This window comes from Protomyctophum parallelum (assembly GCF_964188405.1).
Source record: "Protomyctophum parallelum genome assembly, chromosome: 1".
NCBI lineage: Eukaryota > Metazoa > Chordata > Actinopteri > Myctophiformes > Myctophidae > Protomyctophum > Protomyctophum parallelum.
Genome location: NC_139697.1, coordinates 69,933,403 through 69,958,689, shown reverse-complemented (window position 1 = coordinate 69,958,689; position 25,287 = coordinate 69,933,403). Strand labels below are relative to the sequence as shown.

Below are 25,287 nucleotides of genomic sequence, written 5' to 3'. Positions count from 1 at the left end.
ATCCTGATTCAGTGAGCGTCCCCGAACCTAATGCAGAGGTCAAAGCCCTTCTGAACGAAGGTGGTCGTTGGTCTGCTGAAATGGGGGCTTCTGACCTCGACACCAGCCCCAGAGTTAACACAGCCGACTCCACACCAGCCGCGGCCCAAGACTCCAACCGTGCAGCTGTTAGAAACGAGGCACTGCAGGGCAGAGCGAGAGCGGGCCCAACATCATTGAAAAGGGGGAATTCCAACGTTAAGATCGGCGCCATCCCTGTGTGGATGAGAGAGGAGGAAGAAGAGGAGGTTGAATATGAGAGAGGGCAGGAAGACCTCGGGAGCACCATGTGGGAGCTGTACATGGATAGGGAAGGGGGGTAAGTAGACGGGTGACTTGGCCGAATATAGTGACGGAACAAGAAGGAGGGGTAGAAAGTACCTGTGCACAAGGTATTTCATTGGTCTGCTTCCCGCAGAAAAAAAAGATTAGACTTGAATTTTTGATAATTCTTCCTCTATCAACCTGTGTACTAAAGGGCTCAGCCTTTGGTTCAGCGTACCCTTCTTCTCTGTCGGCATGTGAATCCACTGTACAAATGGCCTCCCAAGCAACATCATAACTTTGATGTTGTTTGTGAAGAATCCTTGAGCTCTCCCTCTTTACACACTACTGTATGTCTGTGGTTGTGAATGTTCTAACAGGCAGTGTGATGCGTGTGTTTTTACTGTATGTCCGTCTGTGGTTGTGAATGTTCTAACAGGCAGTGTGATGCGTGTGTTTTTACTGTATGTCCGTCTGTGGTTGTGAATGTTCTAACAGGCAGTGTGATGCGTGTGTTTTTACTGTATGTCCATCTGTGGTTGTGAATGTTCTAACAGGCAGTGTGATGCGTGTGTTTTTACTGTATGTCCGTCTGTGGTTGTGAATGTTCTAACAGGCAGTGTGATGCGTGTGTTTTTACTGTATGTCCGTCTGTGGTTGTGAATGTTCTAACAGGCAGTGTGATGCGTGTGTTTTTCCAAATACACATTATGGTATTAAAGAATACTGACAGTAACATTTATGAGGAATGATTTCTGGGCATCGTCGTTGACAGACATTGTATGGCAGGTGTTCCCCTCACACTGCACATTTCCTTTAACACGGTGGTAATGTTTAAGAAACAAAATAATGCAGAAACAGCTAGTGCAACAGTATATTGGTTTCTGCTTCATGGTGGTTATTATGTGATATCTGCAATCATAGAGCATGACTGGTTTGTTGAGCTATCATCACTACAGTGTATCATGTAGCATGGTGGATGGAATCGTACGGTCGGTCGGTCGCTATTGTCACTACTGTACGCACGAGGTTGAAGCATGGGTATTCTTTTTTATGATTGGGTTCATTCTCCGTCGCTAATATGGTTGGTCTGTTATGGTTCTTGTTTCTGTTGCTGGGAGAACTGTGGCATGGCAAAGACTGCAGTGGTTTGAGCAGTGACTGACTATTAAGGTATTATAAGGTGTCTCAACCTATCATATCTGGGTATGTAACCGCCCTCTCTGTCTACAGCCTAGATCATCCATCCACTACGACCCCCGTGGCCACCCAGGAGCCCACCCGCCCACCCCCATCATCTACCAATCACCACGTCCTATGCCAAGGCCCTTCCGTCCATCAGCCAAACAGATCCGAGGACTCTCGTTCTCTAACCAATCGGGAAGCTCCTCCTCGTTGCCAACCTCCTCCCGTGCCTAAGCAGGAAGTGGGAATCGGCGCGACAGCGGATATCAAGCCAGCTCCTCCTCCGCGCGGCGAGACGGACGAGCAGCCGGTAACTGGACGGGGAGATGATGCTGCTGCTGATGTTGTTGTTGTTGTTGTTGGAGGAACTACCGGCGTCTCTGCGGAGGACAAAGACAAAGACAAACTCGTCCTGTCATCGGTGGTTCCTTGGCCCTTTCCCGCTGACAAACACAGCGCCAAGATGCCCCCCGACGCACAAACCGAGACCCACGCGGAATCACACGATGACACAATAAACGTTGACACTGCGGATACCAAGAGCCCCGTTGTTGACGTGAGGACACGCACCGCTACGGGTGACACTGTTCACGGGACCGACAGCCATACAGACAGAGACGCTACCGCGGAAACAACAGGACACTTACACATTCAGTCACACACCTCTGAGCCAATCACCACCAAGGCCCAGCAGCTGGAGGAGGAGGAAAGAGTGTTGTTGGCTAAAATACGTCTGTTGACAGGCGGAGCGTCTCCGGCCCCTACCCCCCGCAGTAAGAAACGCCTCATCCCTGACCCCCTCGACATCATCTTTGACACCGTAGAGCTTAATAACAGCACTGAGGACGGACCCATTACAGAATTGAAGTCCATCGGTTCCTGCTTTTCTGTCCTGGAGGACATTCTATTGGACGAGGATGGAGAGCAATTGGCCAGTGAGCTGGGAGAAGCCGTGGTTGTACAGGAAGAGACGGGAACAAAACAGGAAGCAAAGGACAAAGTGTAAGTTGGCTGGGGAGGTCAACCCTGTCCCCTGCTGCTCAGAAACCATACTATTCCATTGAAGCATTGTGTGTGTGTGTGTGTGTGTGTGTGTGTGTGTGTGTGTGTGTGTGTGTGTGTGTGTGTGTGTGTGTGTGTGCGCGTGCGTGCGTGCGTGCGTGCGTGCGTGCGTGCGTGCGTGCGTGCGTGCGTGCGCGCGGTTGGACTTGTTCTGTCCCTGACTTTGAGTCAAACTTTTACATTCCCCTCATTCTCTCTGCGAAGAATGTTTTTAAGCAGAATTGCAATTATATATTTTCTGGCTGGACTCACGCTTTTTACGTGTTTGAACCTTAAGTTGTGGCGAGGAAACAATTCACCGCATCTTTTGCTCAAGATTATCTGCCATTGTCACTCTTTAACACTTGCATTGACTTGATACTAACTTGCTGTCCTACCTCGCTTGCTGCTGTCTGGACTTGCAAGTTGGTTACCCCCCACAACAGGTTTGCAAGTCCACAATATACAGTAATACGCTCGTCCATTTTAATTCTAAACTCACGTCCATAATCCATTTTGTATCTTTTGTCCCAATGCTCTCCCCTTAGGCGAAGTGATCAGCTGCCTGTCGCACCTGGTGATGGAGAGAAGACAAAGATTGAACGTCCTACGGGTCACGCCAAAGTACGTGTGCAGGCCCCTCCCGCTTCCCCAGTGTCCAATGGAAAGCCTGCACTGGAGGAGACAGACGGTGTCGTCACCTCTGACCCAATGACCCCAAAGCCTGTGGTCCTGGTCAGAGAGGAGGCCGATGGAAAGGACGAGGAGGTAAATAACAGTAATATAATGGATGGTAGTTGTCAGTACAAACACTAGAGGTCTTCATGGATCCACCAACCAAGACCCATACGCGTTCAGTTCCATGTGTTATTATGGTCTTTTGCGTCCGGGGCTGAAGTGCTGTGTGACTTGTGTGATTATTAGTCTGACCTACAAATCAGATAAAATTTCACAGTTCCGTTAATACATTTGATGCTAAGGATAACCACTACATACTGTATTTATACAACTCCTACACTGATCCAGCTGACACTAACACAGCAGTCCTTCCTCCTCACTCCCAGTGTTGTTTTTGACAGCACATTTTGATTTTAGTTTTAGTCATAGTCTCTTCAATAGTTTTCATTTAGTTTTAGTCACATTTTAGTCACCTGCAATGTTTTAGTGTTAGTCTAGTTTTAGTCGACTAAATATCATAAGATTTTAGTCGACTAAATCTACAGTTGATTTAGTCGACTAAAATGTATTTTGGCGGGCCTTGATGCCATCGTAATGACTGTTTTTACACTTGCTGAAAATACATCTACAAGCATGTAGCTTGTAGATCTGCTATTTTCAACATGCAACCAAGTGTTAAATGACTTATACCTGATCTCTTGTCCACTATTTTAGTCTAGTTTTTATTTGTCTACGAAATCGTCAGTATATTTAGTCTTAGTTTTAGTCATCATAGCTTCGTTTTCATTTAGTTTCCATTTAGTTTTCGTCTTAGTATTAGTCGACGAAAACAACACTAACTGCTCCCTCCTCCTCTCCTCCAGACTCCGCTCCTGGTGAGCTCCAGCCAGTCCCTCCTCCAGTGGTGTCAGGAGGTCACACAAGGTCACCAGGGGGTCAAAATCACCAACTTCAGCACTTCCTGGCGGAACGGCCTGGCCTTCTGCGCCATCTTTCATCACTTCCACCCGGACAAAATGTAAAGCTCTGAACATTTTATTTATTTCTATCTGGCTTGCTACCGATAGTCAGAGTGTAGAGTAGGAGAGTAGCGGCACGCTTTGATGCATATGGGCTATAGTTCCTAACATTGCTCCTATGGCTGGAACTATCCCATTGAGCTAGAATGAGCACTTCCGCACTTCAGCGCTAGTGTCTGTCGCCACTCTCAGACTCTTACTATATTACTCTGCCACTAGTATAGACTGATATTGTTATGATTTGCTCACTCAAATTAATTGAAAGCCTGTTTTTGTGTGTAAAGCGCTGTGGAAAAGAGGGGATTCTTAGCTTTATAATTATGTAATTTTTGTATTCCAGATATTGAGTAAGATGTGTAATATTATCCACTGTCGCCTGTTTGGTGAAAACGGTTTCATAGTGATGCTGCGTATAATAAGAGAAACCTGTGATAAATCATAAAACATTTGATATATTATGACTGAAAATGGTATTGCAGGATTCATTATTTCCCTGAAATAAGTTCTATACATTTCTGGAAATGTCCTTTAAAATCAGACCCGTCTGAAGTGAGTTGTGCAACAGTGCCCCCTGTTGGTACTCTAAACATAGGGACATAGGGACAAGGCTTTTCCTTGGAGTGGTTGCACCACTCAAAAATATGCTATGCGGTAGCTTTGTTGTGATTGCATTCTGCATTTATATCCCTGCAGAGACTTCGACAAGTTGGACCCTCATGACATCAAGCTCAATAACAAGAAGGTAAAGACACAACTGATTAGATGGTCTTCAAACTCAATTGTACTCAATTGTACTCAACAGTACATTTTCCACTCCAATTACTAAAGTACTAAAATAAAAACTTTTCCCGCCACTGTCCATTAAGGCGTTTGACGGCTTCGAAGCCCTGGGCATCTCTCGTCTGCTGGAGCCTTCGGACATGGTCCTGCTGTCGGTCCCCGACCGCCTCATCGTCATGACCTACCTCAGCCAGATCCGCTCGCACTTCACCAACCAGGAGCTGCGCGTCCTCCAGATCGAGCAGAACAGCAGCCAGACCAGCTACGGCTTCGCCCAGCTCTCCGGCCCCGCGCCGACCGACGTGGCCGCCGCCGCCTTCTGCATGGCCCGGCTGCAGGAGGGGGCCGCCGTGAGTCTGGAGGACGGCGGGAGCACTTCCCTGGTGGTCCCGCCCCCGAGGTCCAAACGCATGGCCAGAGGTACGGTACGCCTTGACTTGACTTGCTTGACTTGCCTGATTGCAGTGTTGTTTTTGGCAGCAAATGTAGCTGTTTTAGTCATAGTCTTTTCAATAGTTTTCATTTAGTTTTAGTCAAATTTTTGTCACCTGGAATGTGTTAGTGTTAGTCTAGTCTAGTTTTAGTCGACTAAATGTCATGCGATTTTAGTCGACTAAATCTACGGTTGATTTAGTCAACTAAAATGTATTTTGGTGGGCCTTGATGCCGTCGTAATGGCTGATTTTACACTTGCTGAAAATAGCCAAGTGTGAAATGACTTATACTGGATCTCTTGTCCACTAGTCCCTTCCTATAAGATTTTTATTTCTTGACGAAATTGTCGACATATTTAGTCTTATAGTTTTAGTCACCGTAGCTTAGTTATTATTTAGTTTCCATTTAGTTTTCGTCAGTGAAAAAAGGTAGTCGGCGAACATTTTTTGTCATAGTTTTAGTCGACGAAAACAACACTGCCTGATTGATCTTTCTACACATTTCCAAACTTGGCTTCAATCTGAACTCTGACTGACGTACGTATTTCTTAGGGGAGGAGTCGATAACCCCGGTCCCTCCCCCGAGGCTGGTTACCAAAGGGTCCAAGTCTGGACTGGGTCAGGTGAAAGATGCAGACCTGGTGAGGAGGAGGAGGAGGACGAAGAGTGAGGATGAAGGAAACACACAGGTACACTTTCACTGACTGCTGTTGAAGGTCAAGTCAACACATAACATACCAGTGTGCAGCACCTGGCAGATACCTGGTACCTGCTAGGTAAATATAAAAATCACACCTGTGTGAACCGAGTCGTGCAACTCCGTGTGGGGGTCCCCGCTGGGTCCCCGGAACTTCCAGGCCCACAGGAACGCGCCCAGGTTGCCAGCCCGGTTCCGGCGAGCCGCCCCGCGTCCGAAACGGTCGAGAAATGACAGAGTTACTGTGTGGGGGAATTAGCATTTAGCAGACACCTCTCTCTCTCTCTCTCTCTCTCTCTCTCTGTAATAGAGCACCAAGTCTAACGTCACTTTCAGTAGAGGGCGCCAGTACACAGGTTCATGTATTTTTGAGTGGTGCAACCACTCCTACATCCAGCAACGTCCGTGTACCTGTGTGTGTGTGTGTGTGTGTGTACCTGTATGTGTACCTGTATGTATGTATGTATAAGTGAGCACGAGTATGTTACATATTTATACCAGTAGGGGGCACCAGAGATATAGAGAAGAAATTGGACATCCGTGTACCTGTGTGTGTGTGTGTGTGTGTGTGTGTGTGTGTGTGTGTGTGTACCTGTATGTATGTATAAGTGAGCACGAGTATGTTACATATTTATACCAGTAGGGGGCACCAGAGATACAGAGAAGAAATTGGAACGATACAGAGAAGAAATTGCAACGATACAGAGAAGAAATTGGACGATACAAATTGGAATGATACAGAGAACCAATAGACGGGAGTTGCACCACTCGGGTCACACTGGTGTGATTTTTTTAGTTGCATTATAATCCCCATCGGGGGATTTTAGATCCCTTCATATAAGAACTATGTTTGAAAAATAAACCGACCACCCCAGCCTTTCTGTCAGGTGTCGTTAATGATGTTCATTAATATTTGATACAGCCAGTTTCTGGAGAAAATGGAATTAATGTGGCCGCAAAAGCCTTGAAACTACATATGAAGGCTGCTAATATACGTCACGCCCAGCTATCAACACATTGCGTTCCTGAGATTCCTCGTTGACATAAGCTCAGCTGGTGGTGACTCAACTCGTACTAACCACGAAACATTAAATATCAATAAAATAAAAATAAAAATAAACATTCAGTTTATGTTGTGCGACAGGCAGATGCAGCCACCCGCCTACCCGGAAATGTAGTCTCTGGGTTATTTGACTCGTTTCTAACGCTTATTATGTTACTCTTTGGGTATATTTGTACATTTCCACCTTCAGTCGATGCTTCATATCCATATGAGTGAAAAGGCCGGGGTGATCGGTTTATTTTTCAAACGCAGTTCTTATATGAAGAGATCTAAAATCCCCCTATGGGGATTTCAATGCAAATAAAAAATACATGAACCTGGGGACTGACGCCCTCTTCCGAAAGTGACGTCAGGACTTCGGTGCTCTATAAGCAGGCAACAGTGCAACACTATCTCTCTCTCTCTGTTCCTAGCACAACAGCACCACTTTTGCCCCTACTGGTACTCTAAACATAGGGACATAGGTTGTGACATAGGTTGTGTTTCTTGGAGTGCTTGCGCCACTAAAAAAAATCAGAAACGCCCAACATCCCTGTGCCACTATTTCACAAGCTAGCTAACATAATTCAATTTGAAAATAGTAGATCTACAAGCTTACAATGTCAAATGGTGCATTCTTATAGCACATTCACCCATTCACACACCAATGGCGGAGGAAACCATGCAAGGCACCAACCTGCTCATTGGGAGCAATTAGGGGTTCGGTGTCATGCTCAATGACACTTCGACACTAATTACTCTGGGAGAGGCTGGGATCGAACTGGGAACCTTCTGTATCCCAAGCTGCCGCTATACCTCTGAGCCACCGTGTCACGAGACTCACCATGCAATGAATTGGGACTTGGAGCTTATTGATCGGTTATTTCTGCCATTGTTCACAGACTATTGTATTGTATGTGACTGTTCCATGTCCTTCCTATACTATTGTATTGTCTGTGACTGTTCCATCATGTCCTTCCCATTCAGTGCGATGAAGAGCAGACGGCAGAGAACACTACTCCAGGTGGGTGCTCCAAGTCATATACAGTGACAAGATTATGATGAAGCAAAACTCCGTTTTGGACAGTATTCATTCATTCATTCATATAGATATTCCACTGTTACTTTCTTAGCTTACACATGTTTTATGATAAATGCTTTTTTGTGATGTATTCCCATGCTTTTTGTTATTACTTAATGTAAGTCGCTCTGGATTAAGAGCGTCTGCTAAATGCCTAAATTGAAAATTGTAATTGTATTCAGTCCAATGTGAAATTAGTTAATACTATGCATGTAAATGACTTTTGAGATTTGTCACTTCCCTTGTGTTCTGTGTGTGTGTGTGTGTGTGTGTGTGTGTGTGTGTGTGTGTGTGTGTGTGTGTGTGTGTGTGTGTGCAGCAGGATCCCAATCACCTCAACAAGAAGAGGACAAAATGGTCAGTTATTGGTCATATTCAGATTTGCATGGCAGCCATATTGCTGCATAAGAGTTCTGGTGACTTCATCCTTGAATGTCTCTCTTCCTCTGATGTCTTTTTTCAACTCTGGTGTATTAGTTACCTTTCTGTTTCTGTACATTGCATCACCTTCTGTTCCCTGGAGCAGATATTCTCAGTCCTTTTAATTTTAAGGATTGTATGTAGGATGTATTAGGTGGGCCCTCATTTTATTTAATGTTCATCTCTGGGACCCCGATCCATACTATGAAATCCTCAGTGTTAATTCAACGATACCGCAACAAGATTCAATTCAGCACTCTTGTCTTTACCTTGGGCCTGTGTACTTTACTGCTGTCATTTCCCTATCGTTCCTTTCTCTAATCCTTTGACCCTCTCTCCCTTTCTTGTCTGTTTTATCCATCCTTTTCTATTGCTCCTCTCTGCTTCCCTATGTCCTTTCTTTCCTTCTATTTACTGCTTCTGCTTCTACTACTCCTGCTCTTTCCTCTTTTTCCTCCTCTCCCTCTCTTTCTCTTGGCATGTGTCTGTGACTGCATGTGTGTGTTCATGTGTGTGTGTGTGTGTGTGTGTGTGTGTGTGTGTGTGTGTGTGTGTGTGTGTTTGTGTGTGCGTGTGTGCTGTGTGTGTGTGTGTGTGTGTGTGTGGTCAGTGTCTGCAGGACACCAGTCAGTATGTGCTGAGTGAGCTGGCAGCGCTGGAAACGGAACAGAAGCACATCGACAGCCGAGCCGCCGTGGTGGAGAGACGTCTGCGACGCCTCATGGAGTCAGGTGGGACACAGATACAGTACACATGCTTTAAAAGACAGGCTGCAGACACGCAGTATGTACACTCACACACGGACTCACGGTCTCAGTCGCTAACGACCGAGTCATTTGGATTCTTCAGAAGCCAGCATGTCTGAAAGCATGTGCAGAGAAAAGAAAATAGCCAATCTACAAGCTTCTACCAGCTTACAAGGCTATTTTCGTTTTATTTGTTAAAGATTTGAGCATTTTAAGTGGCCAAACTAAATTTAGTTTAGAGGCATTTTCCATTAAACGAATGGTCGCGGATATTTCATAAAAGCAAAGGTTAAAGCCTCAGTTTGTGTTTTTTTTGTTTGTTTACCTGGTTGGCAGTACGTAACAGCAGGAACAATATTACTAAATCATCATCATTTTACATATTGTGTTAATTTATTAGGAAACAGCATTAGTGTGATGGGGCTCCTTTCACACTGTTTAACAAAACAAATCACTTTATAGGACTTGGCCATACATTTGATTTGATTTAGCTTTAATCAATGCTCTACACACGCACGCACGCGCGCACACACACACACACACACACACACACACACACACACACACACACACACACACACACTCAGATTATTTTACAAATAAACGGGGAACACATCATATATCGGTATCAAACATTAGAAACACATATCCATCACAACTTGTCATACACTGGAAGCAGGAATAGCTTCTTCTGCTTTGTATTTAATTGGGCTATGTTTGCACTGCGGTCTGTGCTGAGAGATCATTTTGATGTTTGCTTTTTTTTAAAGATTAGTTTTTGGCTTTTCTGCCTTTATTGATAGTATCAAGTGAACATTGACAGGAAAGAGGGAGAGAGAGAGAGACACGCAGCGAAGGTCGTCATGAACGGGACTCGAACACGCGACACGCTGTCAGGCCAGAGCCTATGGCATGCGCCTGGACCGCTAGGCCAGCGGGCGCCCCATTTTGATGTTGTCTTGACACATTTCCTGTTTGTATAGGAGATGACCGTGACACGGAGGAGAAACTGATCCAGGAGTGGTTTACTCTGGTCAACAAGAAGAACGCCCTGATACGCAGACAGGACAACCTGGAGCTGATGTAAGACGCACGCACGCACGCACGCACGCACGCACGCACGCACGCACACACACACACACACACACACACACACACACACACACACACACACACACACACACACACACACACACACACACACACACACACACACACACACACCTCCCAATTTCGAATTTATGGTCATATCACAGGTTTACGGTAATAAATGGGTGAAATACCTTTTCATACAAGCTCCCATCTTTTGTAGTTTTGAGGAAAGGGAAGAAGAATGGTGATAGAGAGAAAGAAGAAGGACACCAGGTCAAGTATCCATAATATATTCCTGATAACTGTTGAGTGAAATCTATAGAAATATTCCAAAAATGGCAATGATATCAGGCAGTTAAACTGGCAGCATATGTAAAAACACATATACATGTGAGGCAGAAATAGCAGCAGATATAGTATCAGATGTGCTTAAAATAAACAGCAGGGGATGTACAGTACAGTAGTAGCGCATACCGTACATGAGGTGCAGCAGAATAGTAACAAATATAGAATAGTGTCCTGTGCAGGGGGCACATCATTTAGAAGCATATTTCAGGCTCGTCATTGTAAACATACAGTACAGTAGGGGGCAGTTTGAGTACAGCAGTGTGGAACCCTCATATGTGATGTCCAAAACTCGTACTTTTCAGGATTCAAATTCAAAAACTGGCAAAAGTAGCAGAACTACAAGCTTGTGGATCTGCTACTTTTGTTGCTTTGTGTGCTGCTGATAGCTGTGGTAAGATCGGGTCTTGTTTTTGTTACGAAAAAGCACAAAAGGTTTGAATATGGAGATAGGAGGTTTCGGCCTGACAGAAATTATAGGCTGTATTGTACACAGAAAGGTAATCCTGAGGACGCACGCACTCACGCACGCACTCACACACGCACGCACACACGCACGCACGCACACACACAAACACACGCACACACACACACACGCACGCACACACAGGAGCTTTGCTTGCATATTACACCTACATTTCATCACACAGAAAATGCGTGTATTGTACATACTTTGTACTATGTACAGTATGTACAATGTACATACTACATAGTCACAAATGCAGACAAAGTACTATGTTTATTACTCCATCCACACAACCTAGAATGTTCCATATTTGTGTCTGTAGGCAAGAGGAACAAGACCTGGAGAGGAAATTTGAGCTGCTAACCAGAGAACTACGAGTCATGATGGCCATTGAAGGTCAGTAACACTGTAACATGCACGCACGTACACACACACACACACACACACACACACACACACACACACACACACACACACACACACACACACACACACACACACACACACACACACACACACACACACACACACACACACACACACACACATCCTTAGAGATGGAGTGCAGTTTGTGTTTATGAGGTGACAGTACTTCAATAGACCCCTTGGTGTGCAATGATGTCTTCCCTTTGTGTTTAGGGTTTCTTCATGGAGGTTCAAATCTTCCTCCTTATATAAAAATAATACCTGATGATCAGGTTTTAGGGTTGGAAAAAAAATCATGGCACTCCATCTTTAAGCCCTTTACTACAGTACTGTACTGTAAAAAAACTGATTTATATTATTAAATCATGTCGTAATTAATGAAATATTAACTTATATAATGAATTATAACATGTAATACTGTATGTGACACTAGACTGGCAGAAGACCACCACTCAGCAGCAGAGAGAACAGCTGCTGCTGCAGGAACTGGTGTCACTGGTCAACCAGCGAGATGAGATCATCAGAGACATCGACGCCAAGGAGAGAGGGTACGAACCCAAAGTGAAATACTGCATTAATGTACTTTGTATTGTGTGTCAATACATTTCTTCATAGACAGATTTCTAGTTAGGGAGCAGAACACAAGGCTTTTTATACCAGTGGTTCTCAAACTATTTCATGTCAATTGCTGTATTTGGCCATGGACAGTCGGACATTCTTTTGAAAATAATTTGTCCCAGGAATTCCTATGAGAGAACGTTTTGTGTTGCAGCTTGCTATCCGACTGTAATTATAGTCTGACCAGCTGTGCGTGTTTCAAATTTGTATTGGCCTCTGAATGTGCGCACAACACATTCGCCAAAACACAGTAGTAATGTTTGTGAACAATGAACCTGTCTATAGGCCACATGTTTTGGCGAAGCACATTTGCACATACCCAGAGCAGAACTGTGTAAACCATTAGGAGCAGCGAGCAACCATAGCACACCAAATTTAAATTAGTGCTAGCCCACATGTGCAGTAGGGCATTAAGCAACTAGTCGACTATTCAACTAGTCGACTAGTAAATCCACTAGTCAACCTACTAGTTGACTAGTTGATAAGAAGAAAAAAATATATATATAGTTTTCTTTTTTTCCTCAAGATCAGGTAGATTATAGTTATAGTCACCAATGTACATAAGTCACCAATGTACATAAATTCCTATTTTTTTTACATAATAGGTAATTAAACAACAACTTGACTAACGACTAGTAAAACTAGTCAACTAGTCAGCTAGTAAAAATGACTAGAAGTGAATGCCCTAGTGTGCAGTGTACAATGGATTAGCAAATCCATGGCCTTAACCTCGGCCACCTCGTCTATACTATGCTTTCTGACTGTATCTGGGGTCCTATATATTCGCAAACGTCTTTCTGTCTCCGTTTATGTGTGTTTTGTGCAGGGCGATGGAAGAAGACGAGCGCCTGGAGCGAGGTCTGGAGCTGAGGAGGCAAAAGCATAGCAACAAAGACAAATGTGTCTTACAGTGAGAGACTGAGAAATCACCCAAGACCTATGACTATTTTTGACTACAAGAACTGAGTGAGCCACATCGTGCCGTGAACCATATTTCACGGGTTCTCGGCTTAGTTTAAGGCTCAGATAAGGTTGTCAGAACCTAGTTTGGACCCTGCTCAGGTGGTAGTGCTAACCCTGAGTTATATGAACCCAGAACCTATACGTCTAACATTTTTCTATAATAGCGAAAATAGCAGATTTACAAGCTCACAAGGCATCGCAAACTAAGAGCTATTTTATTTTGTTTTACCCCCTTCCGGGGTGGTTCTGTTGGAAACAATCACAGAACTTCACGGATTCTGGGAAGTTTCATGTTCCGGGTGGTGCTGGCTATAGGTTACCCTTCGTGGTCGAAAAGGGCCACTATTTGTGATCCTATTAAAGCTTGGCCGTCACAGAGAGTAACAGAAGTTGTGCGGTTGTGCTCTGTTGAAACCGTCTTGTTGTTATGCAATAACTCAGCAGGATGGGCCGCGCTGGGTAGGGTGTGTCAGACTGTAAAGTGTGTGTGTGTGCAGTCAGTGGTGGAGGAAGTACTTGAGTCCTTTACTTTATAAACATAGCAATACCACAATGCAAAAAAGCTCTTTTAGAGGTAAAGGTTATAACACTTTGACTTGAGTAAAAGTACAAGGCATCAAATACTTAAAGTACCAAAAGTACTTACTCATTGTGCATAATGTGCCATTTTACAAGTTTTTTCAAAGGTTTTCTGAAATTTTCTTTTTTTTTGTTGGTGAAAACAGCTGATCTACAAGCTCAGAACGCTTCACATCACAATGTACTGTGATCTTGTATATTGGCTATTTTCGAATAGCTGATAATTGTAGTAGAGTAAAAAGTACAATATTTGCCTCTGAGGTGTAGTAGAGTAGAAGTATTTAATTGAAAAATGGAAATACTCAAGTAAAATAAAAATACATAATACTTGTATTTAAGTACACTACTTGAGTAATTGTACTTTTACTTTCCACCACTGTGTTTGGGTCTGTTTTCTGTTGAATGTTTTTCATGTAAAAAAATCTACAGTAGGCCTATATGATTTTCCATAACAGTAAGTATAATTGTGTATCTGTATAGTTGGAGAATTGTTTTGATTTAATTTGCTGCTTCTTATTTATTGGAGTGATCCATGGGGCTGAATTTTCTATATCAAATGTGTGTATAATGTGTATATCACTCTTGAGTTATTTCAGTATTAATATACTTTTGATTGGTCAAAGACACGTTTATACTATATTTTATAGTTATTACTGGTAAAGTACGGCTTGCCACGCTTTTATCATTGCTTAGCAGACTATTTTGGTAATCAGGGAGTTAGTTAATATTATATTATATTTTTTACTCTTACAGTATGTCCTCTATATTGAAGAAATCTAGTCAGTAATTGAATGTGTTCACAGTGGCTGTAAAAGCTATATATGTGGTATATATCTAATGCCTTCATTAGAGCTATGGTACTCTTCTCTTCCTGCGCTCGCATGAAATGCAGACCAGCCTCTTGTCTGTAGCGGAAATATAAAGAACGTTTTTGCTACTCACCAATACAAATTGCGGCTTGTGTCATTAGAAAGCCTACTTTCCCTAGTGGACGCACTCTGAGCTCGCCGTATAAAATGCACCTTTTGGCCAGAAAGGGACTTTTTTTCCACTGGAAGGAAAAATCTTGTCTATGAGGTTTTCTCTTGACAATATCGGTAGAGGGCGCAGTGGAGTATTAAACTAAAAGTATTTTTCTTCCGTTGAAAAAGAAATCCCTTTCTGGCCAAAAAGTGCATTTTTATGTGGTGGGGGGCTCAGAGTGCGTTCACTAAGGAATGTAGGCTTTATTTATTTTTTAAACACTTTTTTTATTTTTTTATTGATGCAGCAATGAATAAACATGTATACATTTTGCTGTATCCGACATGTGAAAGTAGGCTTTCTAATAACACAAGCTGCCTTTGTAGTTTTTATTTGAGTAGAAAAAACTTTCTTTATATTTTTGCTACAGACGAGAGGCTGGTCTGCATTTCATGCGAAGAGAAGAAAGAGAAGAGTAACATAGCTCTAATGTAGGCATTAGAGCTATGGACCAGAGCTGTACCCTGTGTGTATGTCTGATGTTGTATTGCTGCTGTACACATAATCACATTAAAAAAAGTATTGCTGTAGTTTGACTGTATATAAACAGACTTGTGGGGCACAAAATCAGTTCTTCATAATCTCTTCCTTTTGAGATCAGAAATATTGCCACATCTTTAAACTATATAAATGTATACCGGTAGCTAGCTACCAATACATGATGTATATGTGGCACTTTGGTGTCGTTTCTTGTCACCTTCAAGCGAAGGTGGTAGAGTTACCGGATCAAACCCGGGCTCCCCCCAGAGTTAGTGTCGAAGTGTCCTTGCTTGAGCAAGGCTCTGAACCCCTAAATTGCTCCTGATGTGCAGGTTGGTGCCATGGTTTCCTCTGGCATCGGTGTGTGAATGGGTGAATGTAATGCACAATCTATGTAAAGCACTTTGGATAAAGGCGCTATATAAATGCACCATTTACCATTGACGTTGAAGCAGTTGATACTACTACTGTGCCTTGTAAATTGGCTGATTGTCAGACATTTACCGCTTAAGCCCTGTAGGCTATACTTAGTTGACACCAAGAGCTCTCATATCTGAAGTCAGAACATTAAGTCTTGATCAAATAATTAGTAAGAAGAAAAACAAAAGTGGGCCTACTACCCTGCCTTTATTTCCTCTTCTTTTAAATTATTTGATCTGCCCAAAACATTGTGTTTATTGTCATGATTTGAATTGATTTCTCACGATCCGAGTTGGCTTTGTTCGAGGCTTTAAACTAAAGGTCTTTAAAATAAAATATATTTTTTAAAGGCCTATGGGGAAAATGAATGGGGGATTATTTCCTGGGCCGCTCGTGTTCTGAAAGGGGGCGGGGCTCCCGCCCCTCACTATCTTTGGCACTACTACTACCAGAGACGCTCGGTGGTAGTAGCCGCCGATGGCCGCTAGGATGAGCAGCAGTGAGTGTGCGAGCGGGTCGGGTGGGCCAGGGCCACATCTTGACTGAGGAGCTTTTCCATCGTTTGGGACCGTTAACTCGGTCGGCGGCGCCCCGTGAAAATGGTCGCGATCGGATTCGCAAAGCACCCCGCAACTCTGTCAGGAACGTCGTCCCGTAAATGTAAGTAGCGTATTTTCTATTCCCATGTATGTATACTTTCTTTTTTTTTGACAGGACGTAAAAGAAGAACAGCTCAAGGGAGTCTCTCGCTCTCTCTCTCCTCGTCCTAGCTGCCCCGCTAGGCTAACTAACCACTAAACCAGCTTGGATTTATTTATTATGCCCGAACAAGTAAAATAATCAAGTCGTTTAAAAACAAATATGGCTAGTAAATTGTGTAGTGCTGATTAATCATCAACCACCGTGCTTAAAACGGCTAACCGGGCTAGCATCACTGATACAGTTGTTAAACCGCCATTGGTGAGCTATTGAATGGTGTGACTCCAGGGGTCTCTGTTTGACAGTTTCGAGACTGAAACGTTGATTAATCGTATAAATTTATTAACAGTTTGCAGAATTACAGTACATTTCAAGCACAAACTCAATAAAAAAAAAACTGTTAACTGTGAGTGGACCACCCAATAAAGCACTGCACTTGTTTACAAGAGGGTCCACCTTGTTCACTTCATCATAAAAGTCGCGCTAGAATACTATGAGCATTTTGTACGTGGACAAAGTGCTTGGACACCTGCTGTGACTTTCCCTCCGGCGGACCTCGCCTCTCAACGTTTGAATTTAATTTAATTGTTATATGCTCCATTTTCGTCACCGCTAAACCCCTTATGCCTAAACTTTTTTTCTTTTTTTTTCTTTTTTACTATTTTGAAAAACATTTTCGAATAGTTCCAACTAGCCAATCTACATTGACACGTTGTGAGCTTGTAGACTGGCCATTTTAACTAATCAAAAATATTTTGCAAAATACAATAATAAAGTTTAGGGATAAGGGGTTTAGCGGTGACGAAAGTGGAGCCCTGTGTAATGTGTATAATATATTATATATAAACCCCCCGGGGGAACCCAACGTGTCTCGTAATTCCACAGGTCGCCGATGTCTGTGTAACACCCCCGTATGCCCGCTCGCTCGCTTGACTGCTCAATTCGCCCATCATCTCTGTTTGTGTTTTGTTGCATGCAGCCTTTCATTCACTCCACGGTTGCAGCCTTGCAGCAGCAGCGTAGAGCGGATAGGGTTTTTCCTCTCGGTCGAGACCGGGGTTACTAAAGTTCACGGGGAATGGCAGTGGGGAAAGCCATTGATGCATCATTCAGGCAGGCAACCATCCCATCACCAGCCTGGCTCTGTTTGAACATAATAATATGACCTGGATGTGTGCATTGATTGAATGCATAGACTTGAATGTCATATTATTATTATTACTACAGTCAGTGAGTGTATATAATAGACACATACAGGTCTGCTGCCTGTCATTCAGAGTGCAGTAATAGTCAGTAACGACTATGTAGCAGGATTAGCACAGGGTGAAGGCTTGATAGTAGGGGAATAGAATAGAATAGATTAGATGGCGGGTAGGTAGTCGTGTGTTATGTAAGGGGGTTTCTGCAAAGTGATCTCGAGTCTATGGTCTATGTGTTTTTTTGGTGTGGATCTAGGACGTTCTGTTATGTAAGTTTTACTGGATCCTCCAGTCCCGGGGCTGCAGGGATATATAGCAAAACGGGGGATGGAAAATCTACCGTCAGCGAATTTTGAAGAGGCAACTTCGGAAGTTACTGAGGTGTTGTTGGGGAACAAAATGGTGTTCTGTTCTGTTCTGTTCTGTTCTGCAGCTGTGTTTCAACTTCGAGTACCTCTGAACCTCATCTGAAAAGTGAAAACACGTGCCCTATGTGGTGTTGTTGCTTTCTAGTGTGAGATCAGAGAGGTAAACAAACTGGATGGCGCGTTTTAACTGTACATGTGTTTTTTGTTTAGATTGTAGCCTACACCTGTGGATGAATTCTGCTCAGCACACATCCGTCAGGACTGCAACAGTGTTTATAAATGTCTGTATGACTGCTAGTGAAAATTGCTACTAAAAGTTAAAAAAATTAAAATTTAGATATTTGAAATAATAAATCAAAACTAAATGTAGGAAACGGACATTTACTTGCTACTAGCTACCACTGTTTGGGAAACTGTGGGCCCTGGCTGCAAAGGCCCTGTCACCCTTGGTCACCAAGTTGGTCTTGGGGACCTCTAGTATGGCCACATTAGAGGACCTCAGGCAACGGACAGGAGGTCAGACAGATATGTATTGGGGTGCCAGGCCGTTAAGAGCTTTAAAAGCCAACAATACAATCTTAAAATCAATTCTAAAGGTTACAGGCAGCCAATGCAGTTCCCTAAAACTGGGGTTATATGCTCTGACCTCCTGGTCCCGGCAATAAGTCTGCGTTCTGCACTTACTGCAGGCGGTGTATAGATTCCTTGCTGAGATTGGAATAATGGGCGTTAACAAACTTAACAGTAGTCCAGGCAAGATGAAATAAGGGCATTAATGACTTTGGGAGGTTAGGTGGTGTGGAAAGGACTGGGTGGATTCTGTAGATATTGCGTACTGTAGGTGGAAAAAGTCCAGGCAGTAGTAGACCCAGGTGTAATATTGACTGACGTGGAGTCAAGAAAGACAGTTGTGAATGTGAGGTCTGGATCTTAGGGAGCCGAACAGGAGGATTTCTGATTTGTCTGCGTTGAGTTGAAGAAAATTAGCAGACATCCATCCAGGTTTGTAGTTCGGCTAAGGGAGGATAGGCAGTTGGTGTTTGAGGTGTTGAGGGGCAGGTACAAATACAACTGAGTATCGGCATATATTATTAATATTCTGATCTGTTATAAGCCAGTTTATGGTCCGATGGATGAACCAGTGAACACCGTAACACCAGTGTGTGGGCAACACGGTGCTGCCACTCTCATTGATTTATTTATACAAAATACTAACAAACAGATCTGTAGCCCTTTGTGTTATCTTGAAAATACAATAATACAATAATAGCACACACGCAGACCTAGCAGATGAGTCCCAACAATGAGCCCTGCTGCTGTCGGTATCCTCCTGGCGTATCTCAGCCGTTATCGTGGTGAGAGCTTCCGTAATGCCAATTGATTTATCGGGTCACCATTCACGGCGCGGACAAGGGCCGCACAGCATGCAGCTGTATAGCAGATGGATCATCTTAACAACCCATCCCCCGGGGAGACCCCAAATGTTGTTTGAAACGGTTTACGTTGACTCTTTAACTTACCGTTTTGGTCCTGGAGTGAGCCCTGAGCCTATATATATCGTCCACTAGCACGGTGCCGTAGCCCACCGCTAATTGCGCTTGTTTGTTTATTGTTTTGTTTTATTTGGATCCCAATTAGCTACTACCTTTAGCAGAAGCTACTCTTCCTGGGGTCACACCAGAATTTCTCTTTCAATTCTGGAGTGATATAAGTCTATATAACACACATAAACACAATTATCCATGTTGTTGAAGTGAAGTGTGTAGTTGCCTTATTATTTTCCATAAAATAAAATCTTTTATTAAAATCAAATTAAAGTCTTAATTTCCCACATGAACCCTAGCGTCCATATTCTGGGGCAAACATTCGGCAAAAATAGCAGATCTACAATGTCCCAACAGTTCACGACTCACAAGGTGAGGCGCTAGGATCTTCTTATAGATCGACTATTTCTGGGAAAGAGATTTGTTGTGGAGTAGACTGTAGAGGGAAATACTAGCAGACCTGGAATAGAGCCCCAGTTAGATATTAGACAGTATGAAGTGTCAAGCCTCATCATGCTGAGAATATTCAACGACATGTTCCTGATCAACTGCACCAATACATTTTCAGTTGAATGTCACTGAACAGGACTTTGACTATTCTCAGCATTGGAGGTGGACATATTTAACATATTTAAAGTTGGGCAACTGCTTCACACTCCTGAAAAGTTAAAGTGTCAATCCATTTCAAACCTGGGTTTGCGTCTCCAGCGTTACTTAACACCGGCTCAAACAGTTTAAAAACACCGTTTTTGGAAACGGGATTAACTTGATACGATTGAGCACATCACAACCACTTTGTGGTAATTGGATTGGAACCGGCCCGGTTAGGGTGTTCCGAGTGTTTTCCAATCAGGATAGATGTTTTTGTTAGAAACGGGCTGCAAATCCTCTATTAGCAAAATAGCAAATGTGACTAATGTGACTGTAAACGACACTGACAATTCAGAAGTGCGTTTGGGCTAGCGTTTTGCATTTCCACTCATCTCTAGAGTGAGATGGTTTGTAAGTGGATATAGTGCAGTTTGAGCGTGAAGCAGATAAATAGCATGGGCATTTGTTTTGCAAACTGTAGTACTAGAACAGAACGTTTGGCTGCTCATACTCATTTGTCAACTTTCTGTGAATTGATATACTGTTTTATCTATAACCCATTTTGAGTCGGGAACCCCTTTTGGTGTTAGCATTATGTTATGCTTTAGCTATTGAAAAATAGCAGATCTACGAGCTTGTAGGACTGCTATTTTTTGAAAAATCGAAGAACGACTGACATAGAAACGTATCTTTTTCAGAAAACTGTCAGGATGCAGAAGACATTTTTAGAATCTGATCTCGGGTCAAAATGGGTTAATTTATACTATAATGCTTTTGTAGTACTGTACTGTAAGTCATTTTGTTCTGTATATGAGAAAGGTGCTAAAACTGTGTGTGTGCGCGCGCGTGCGTGCGTGCGTGCGTAATAACAGCTATGTGGTATAGTTGTGGAATGTCATGCATTCCACACACAGCGTGTCTCAGAGAGAGAGAGGAAGTGTAGGAGAGAAGGCCATTGGTAAACGGTGTGTGCTGTACAGTAGTAGCTAGCAAGCAAGCAACCAGTGGTTATGTATGATGATGATGACTAGCCCCCTCCCCCAACTCCAGCAACTCCACTGGACTCGCACACCCACACACACACACCCACGCAAAACACAAAGTGCTCATGTTTTAGCGGGGAACGATGCATTTCACCGCAGTGACGCATGCAGAAGATCCGCTCTGATTGCACAGTATGAACAGGAGTGACATTTAATATCGTGAGCAGAGTTTCAACACTGGCTTTTCTGTCACCAAATTGGGTGGGCGTGTGTGTGTGTGTGTGTGTGTGGGGGGGGGGGGGGGGGGGGGGGGGGGGGGGCTCAAACTCAAATCTTTGCATCTGGAGGCTCCCTGAAACAACATATTTTCAGATGGGGGGGTCCGCAGCCAAATACAGATAATTGTGGCCAATTTGTGGGGGTCCGGGTCCCTGACATGAAAAAGGTTGAGCACCACTGACATTTTCAGAAAACTGTCAGGATTTAGAAGGCTTTTCTTTTTTAGAATTGTCCTCGGGTCTAAATGGGTTAAAAAGCCTCTGATCTGATACGATTGTATTGATGTCAGTAGCTCAGAGCAACATGTGCTGCTACTATACGAGTCTACTCCCTTAAGTCAGTCTAATCTGACATGTAGCACCTTCCTTCAGGGAGCCCAGCCATGTTCTTATGCTCTCTCACTGTAATTGAATGTGTTCATAGTTTTATCCACCTACCTACAGTATTGGATTTATTTTTCCATTCCTCTGGTGTTTTCTTTCACATCTGCCATTCCACATTGGTAATTGGCCTTCATCTGTGCGTGATTCATACTGCACTGGTGCAGGAAATCCCCGAAGAGAATGTGCTCCTGTATTTAAATGTTGTTTTAAGGCCGAGAAGGTCAAGCTTTAGAATAGTATGTCAACAAAACAGCCTGCCTGTCACTGTGGTCATTTAATAGGGGCCTTGCAGAGAATGGTCGTATAATTGTCTTTCTTCCAGCATGACTGCCTGTAACCACTTTGAGAAGAAAATGTCAAATTTCTCTGCAGTCTAATTTCTCTGCAGTCATAGTAGGTAGAGCACTGGAAAAACCTGATATCACTGTTCTACTGTGACTTGTTTTCAAGATCCAATAACAAGACGCATTTCTTTCTTTCTTCTCTCACAGTCAACACATAGCAACTGTTGTTTTGTACCTACTGTAGCAACAGTTGCGAGTGTTCCAATTTGTCACAAATGTACAAAACAATGGTTTCTATTACGGGCAGTGGCAGCTATTTTGGAAGATGGAGAATTACACAAACAGGCCTCGGATGGAATATCAAATATCAACTATATCAACTCGAGGCTACCACCTGGAAGGAAACTTTACTATGCACCTTAACCACTTTGAACTTGGTGTCCGCATTTCGGGCATGTCATTAGATAGGAGGTCTACCAGCTTGTAGATCGCCTATTTGTGATAGTACGACAAAGTATGTAGTTGAAGGTGCTGCAAATCTCTTAAATATGACTACTAAAACGTGTGCATACCTGGTTATTTAAATGTTTTGTCCATTTTTTATAATGAATTCAATTCAACCTTTTTTTTGTTTGTTTCACATTTTCTTTTTCATGTGATCTTGGCTTCATGTGACATGTTTGTTTTGAGGCTTTGCTATACTGCTACAGCCTCATAGAAGTCACTATCAAGACCTCTACCCACTGATGTATACATGGTTGCGTGCATGGCACAGTGTCGCGCACCAAAAATAGCCGATTTCACACGATTTCACACGCACACAACAACGTGTTTCAGTGCGAGCTTGAAGATCAGATATGTTCGTGCATGACACAGGAGCGCAACTAAAGTACTGTATTAATCAGACTTAAAGTCTGTCTACTTAACCCATTCAGGACGGGAACCCCTTTTGGTGTTTTCTTTTTTTTTTTTTTTTAAGATATTTTTTTTGCGGCTTAAACCTTTTTATTGATTTTGAAGGGACAGACAGTAGGCTGACAGGAAACGGGAGAGAGATGGGGGAAGACATGCAGTAAAGGCCGTGTCGGGTCCCGGAGTCGAACCCGCGGCACACTGCGACTGGATTACCAGTCCGGTGCCCAGACCGTTACGCTACGGCCTGGGCCCCTTTTGGTGTTTTAAGCATCATGTTATACTTTAGTTATTGAAAAATAGCAGATTACAAGCTCATAGCACTCGGTGCCGCGCTACGAGCTTGTAGATCTGCTATTTTTTTTTTTATCGTGAAAATGTGGCACAAATCTTTGAATATATATTCGTTCAGAGCGAACGTTTTAAACTCAAATCTTTGCTTCTGAAACACATATTTTCAGATGGGGGGGGTGTCAGATAATACAGATAATTCTGCGGGTCCTTGACATGAAAAAGGTTGATGCATAGAAACACAGGCTTTTCAGAAAGCTGTTGAAACTGATCCTCCTCTCCCTCTCCTCTCCCGTGTGTCACAGTGCGCCCGGCGTAAGCTCCCAGGTCGCTAAAGTGGTCCCGGCGAGGTCGTCGTCGACGGGCGGCGGCGGCTCCCAGTTCCCCCCGGGTACGAGGTCAGCATCATGGCGGTGAAGGAGCGCATGGAGGCCGTGCTGAACGTGGGCCTGCGCGTCCCCAGCATCATGCTGCTGGACGTGCTGTACCGCTGGGACGTCAGCTCCTTCTTCCAGAAGATCCAGCGCACAAGCCTCTCCAACAACCCCCTGTTCCAGTACAAGTACCTGGCGCTCTACCTGCACTATGTCGGTCAGTGAAGTCATATGGCTCTCCAGGGAAAGCACACGTACAGCACACGATACACACACACTAAAGCAGTGGTTCCCAGAATCCCAAACCTTTTTCACGTCAAGGACCCCCAAATTGACCCTCATTAGCCCGCGGACCCCCATTAGAAAATATATGCCAAGGAAGCCCCATGAGAGAAGATTCTTATAGCTCTGGCAGTGAGTTTCACAGATTTTCATTTCAAGGACCCCCAGTTGACCTGAATTAGGCCACCGACCCCCCATTTAATGGCATTTCTATCTCTGGGACCCTCGATGTATAAGGGCAAAATCAAAGTTAATTTAACTCTTGAGAGTGTACAAATGGAACCAAATAGACCCGTTTTTACACTCCTCTGCATTTGGTTACTAATTATCATTTAGCTGGGGACCCCCTGGAACTCTCTCAAGGACCCCTAGGGGTCCCCGGACCCCACTTTGGCAACCACTGCACTAAAGTGTCCAAAGGTGAAAACGCTAGGCTCTCGCCTATATCTCGAAAATATTTTTCAGCTCTCAGCAATGCGAACGCGTGACCAGCGCTTCGTCACACAGGCTGTTGTTTAAAAAAAAACGCAGCAGTTTAAATTAATGCAAACAAATCGTCCAAAATAATGTAAGGACCTTTAACGCGCACACGCACGCACGCACAACCTGTTCAAGAACAAGGACCCTACGTGCACTATGTAAAATTAGGTTCATGGACGGATGCTTGTGGCACACATACATTACATACTGTATGAGGCCATGATTGTGTGCATCTCTGTATGCAGTAGGCCTACATATCCTGTTGAATAACAAACACCCTGCTCTTTACTTACTGTATAGATTTACAACACATGCCATGTTTCAGTACAAATATTTTGGCCTTTGTTATTATAACAAACACACATGTGCCCCATACATGGGGCAGGCGCACCATGTCCCAGCCTCCAGCACAAATCCTGAGTTAGTGAAAAAAACAAGGTTTGAAAATAGTGTTATTTAGGAGAATCGGATGTAATGAAATTCATTTGGCATTATTGCTGTAAGTCAGGGGTGTCCAAACCTTTTTCAAAGGGCGCCAATTTAGAAAATATGAAGTCACCCAAGGGCCAACTAACTACATCTCCTACCTGTCATAATGTACTTTCGGACCATATTAAAGTCACAGTACAAATGCATTGCATTTCAACAATTTTATTTTACAGTATTTAGGTAGAGCTACAGTACATCTCTTTAATTTGCATTATAATGCCTTGACAAGTCATTTATGACTGGTGTGGGGGGGGGGCACATTAAAGTAGAGTTATTTTCGAGATGTTTTGG

At 43.5% G+C, this 25,287-nt stretch overlaps 2 protein-coding genes across 4 annotated transcripts in view; both read left to right on the top strand.

Moving 5' to 3' along the window:
* LOC310873970 (EH domain-binding protein 1-like protein 1) overlaps nt 1-15,490 on the top strand; it is a 38,173-nt gene extending 22,683 nt beyond the window's left edge. The window contains exons 15-28 of one of the 3 annotated variants that reach the window (XM_083786592.1): nt 1-358; nt 1,537-2,490; nt 3,078-3,297; nt 4,071-4,225; nt 4,920-4,968; nt 5,093-5,426; nt 5,993-6,129; nt 8,167-8,203; nt 8,583-8,617; nt 9,300-9,411; nt 10,410-10,509; nt 11,652-11,725; nt 12,189-12,303; nt 13,200-15,490. The exon at nt 1-358 is cut by the window's left edge and continues 797 nt beyond it. In XM_083786592.1, the coding sequence (XP_083642718.1) occupies nt 1-358; nt 1,537-2,490; nt 3,078-3,297; nt 4,071-4,225; nt 4,920-4,968; nt 5,093-5,426; nt 5,993-6,129; nt 8,167-8,203; nt 8,583-8,617; nt 9,300-9,411; nt 10,410-10,509; nt 11,652-11,725; nt 12,189-12,303; nt 13,200-13,287 (2,768 nt within the window). In that variant the 3' untranslated portion in view covers nt 13,288-15,490. Of the gene's footprint in view, nt 359-1,536; nt 2,491-3,077; nt 3,298-4,070; nt 4,226-4,919; nt 4,969-5,092; nt 5,427-5,992; nt 6,130-8,166; nt 8,204-8,579; nt 8,618-9,290; nt 9,412-10,409; nt 10,510-11,651; nt 11,726-12,188; nt 12,304-13,199 lie in introns of all 3 variants that reach the window. The other 2 variants (XM_083786591.1, XM_083786590.1) reach the window with 2 other exon arrangements.
* An 865-nt stretch (nt 15,491-16,355) lies between these two features.
* LOC310867329 (RING finger protein 145-like) overlaps nt 16,356-25,287 on the top strand; it is a 35,062-nt gene continuing 26,130 nt past the window's right edge. The window contains exons 1-2 of the mRNA XM_083777288.1: nt 16,356-16,498; nt 23,677-23,962. Coding sequence (XP_083633414.1) covers nt 23,779-23,962 — 184 coding nt within the window. The 5' untranslated portion in view covers nt 16,356-16,498; nt 23,677-23,778. The remainder of the gene's footprint in view (nt 16,499-23,676; nt 23,963-25,287) is intronic.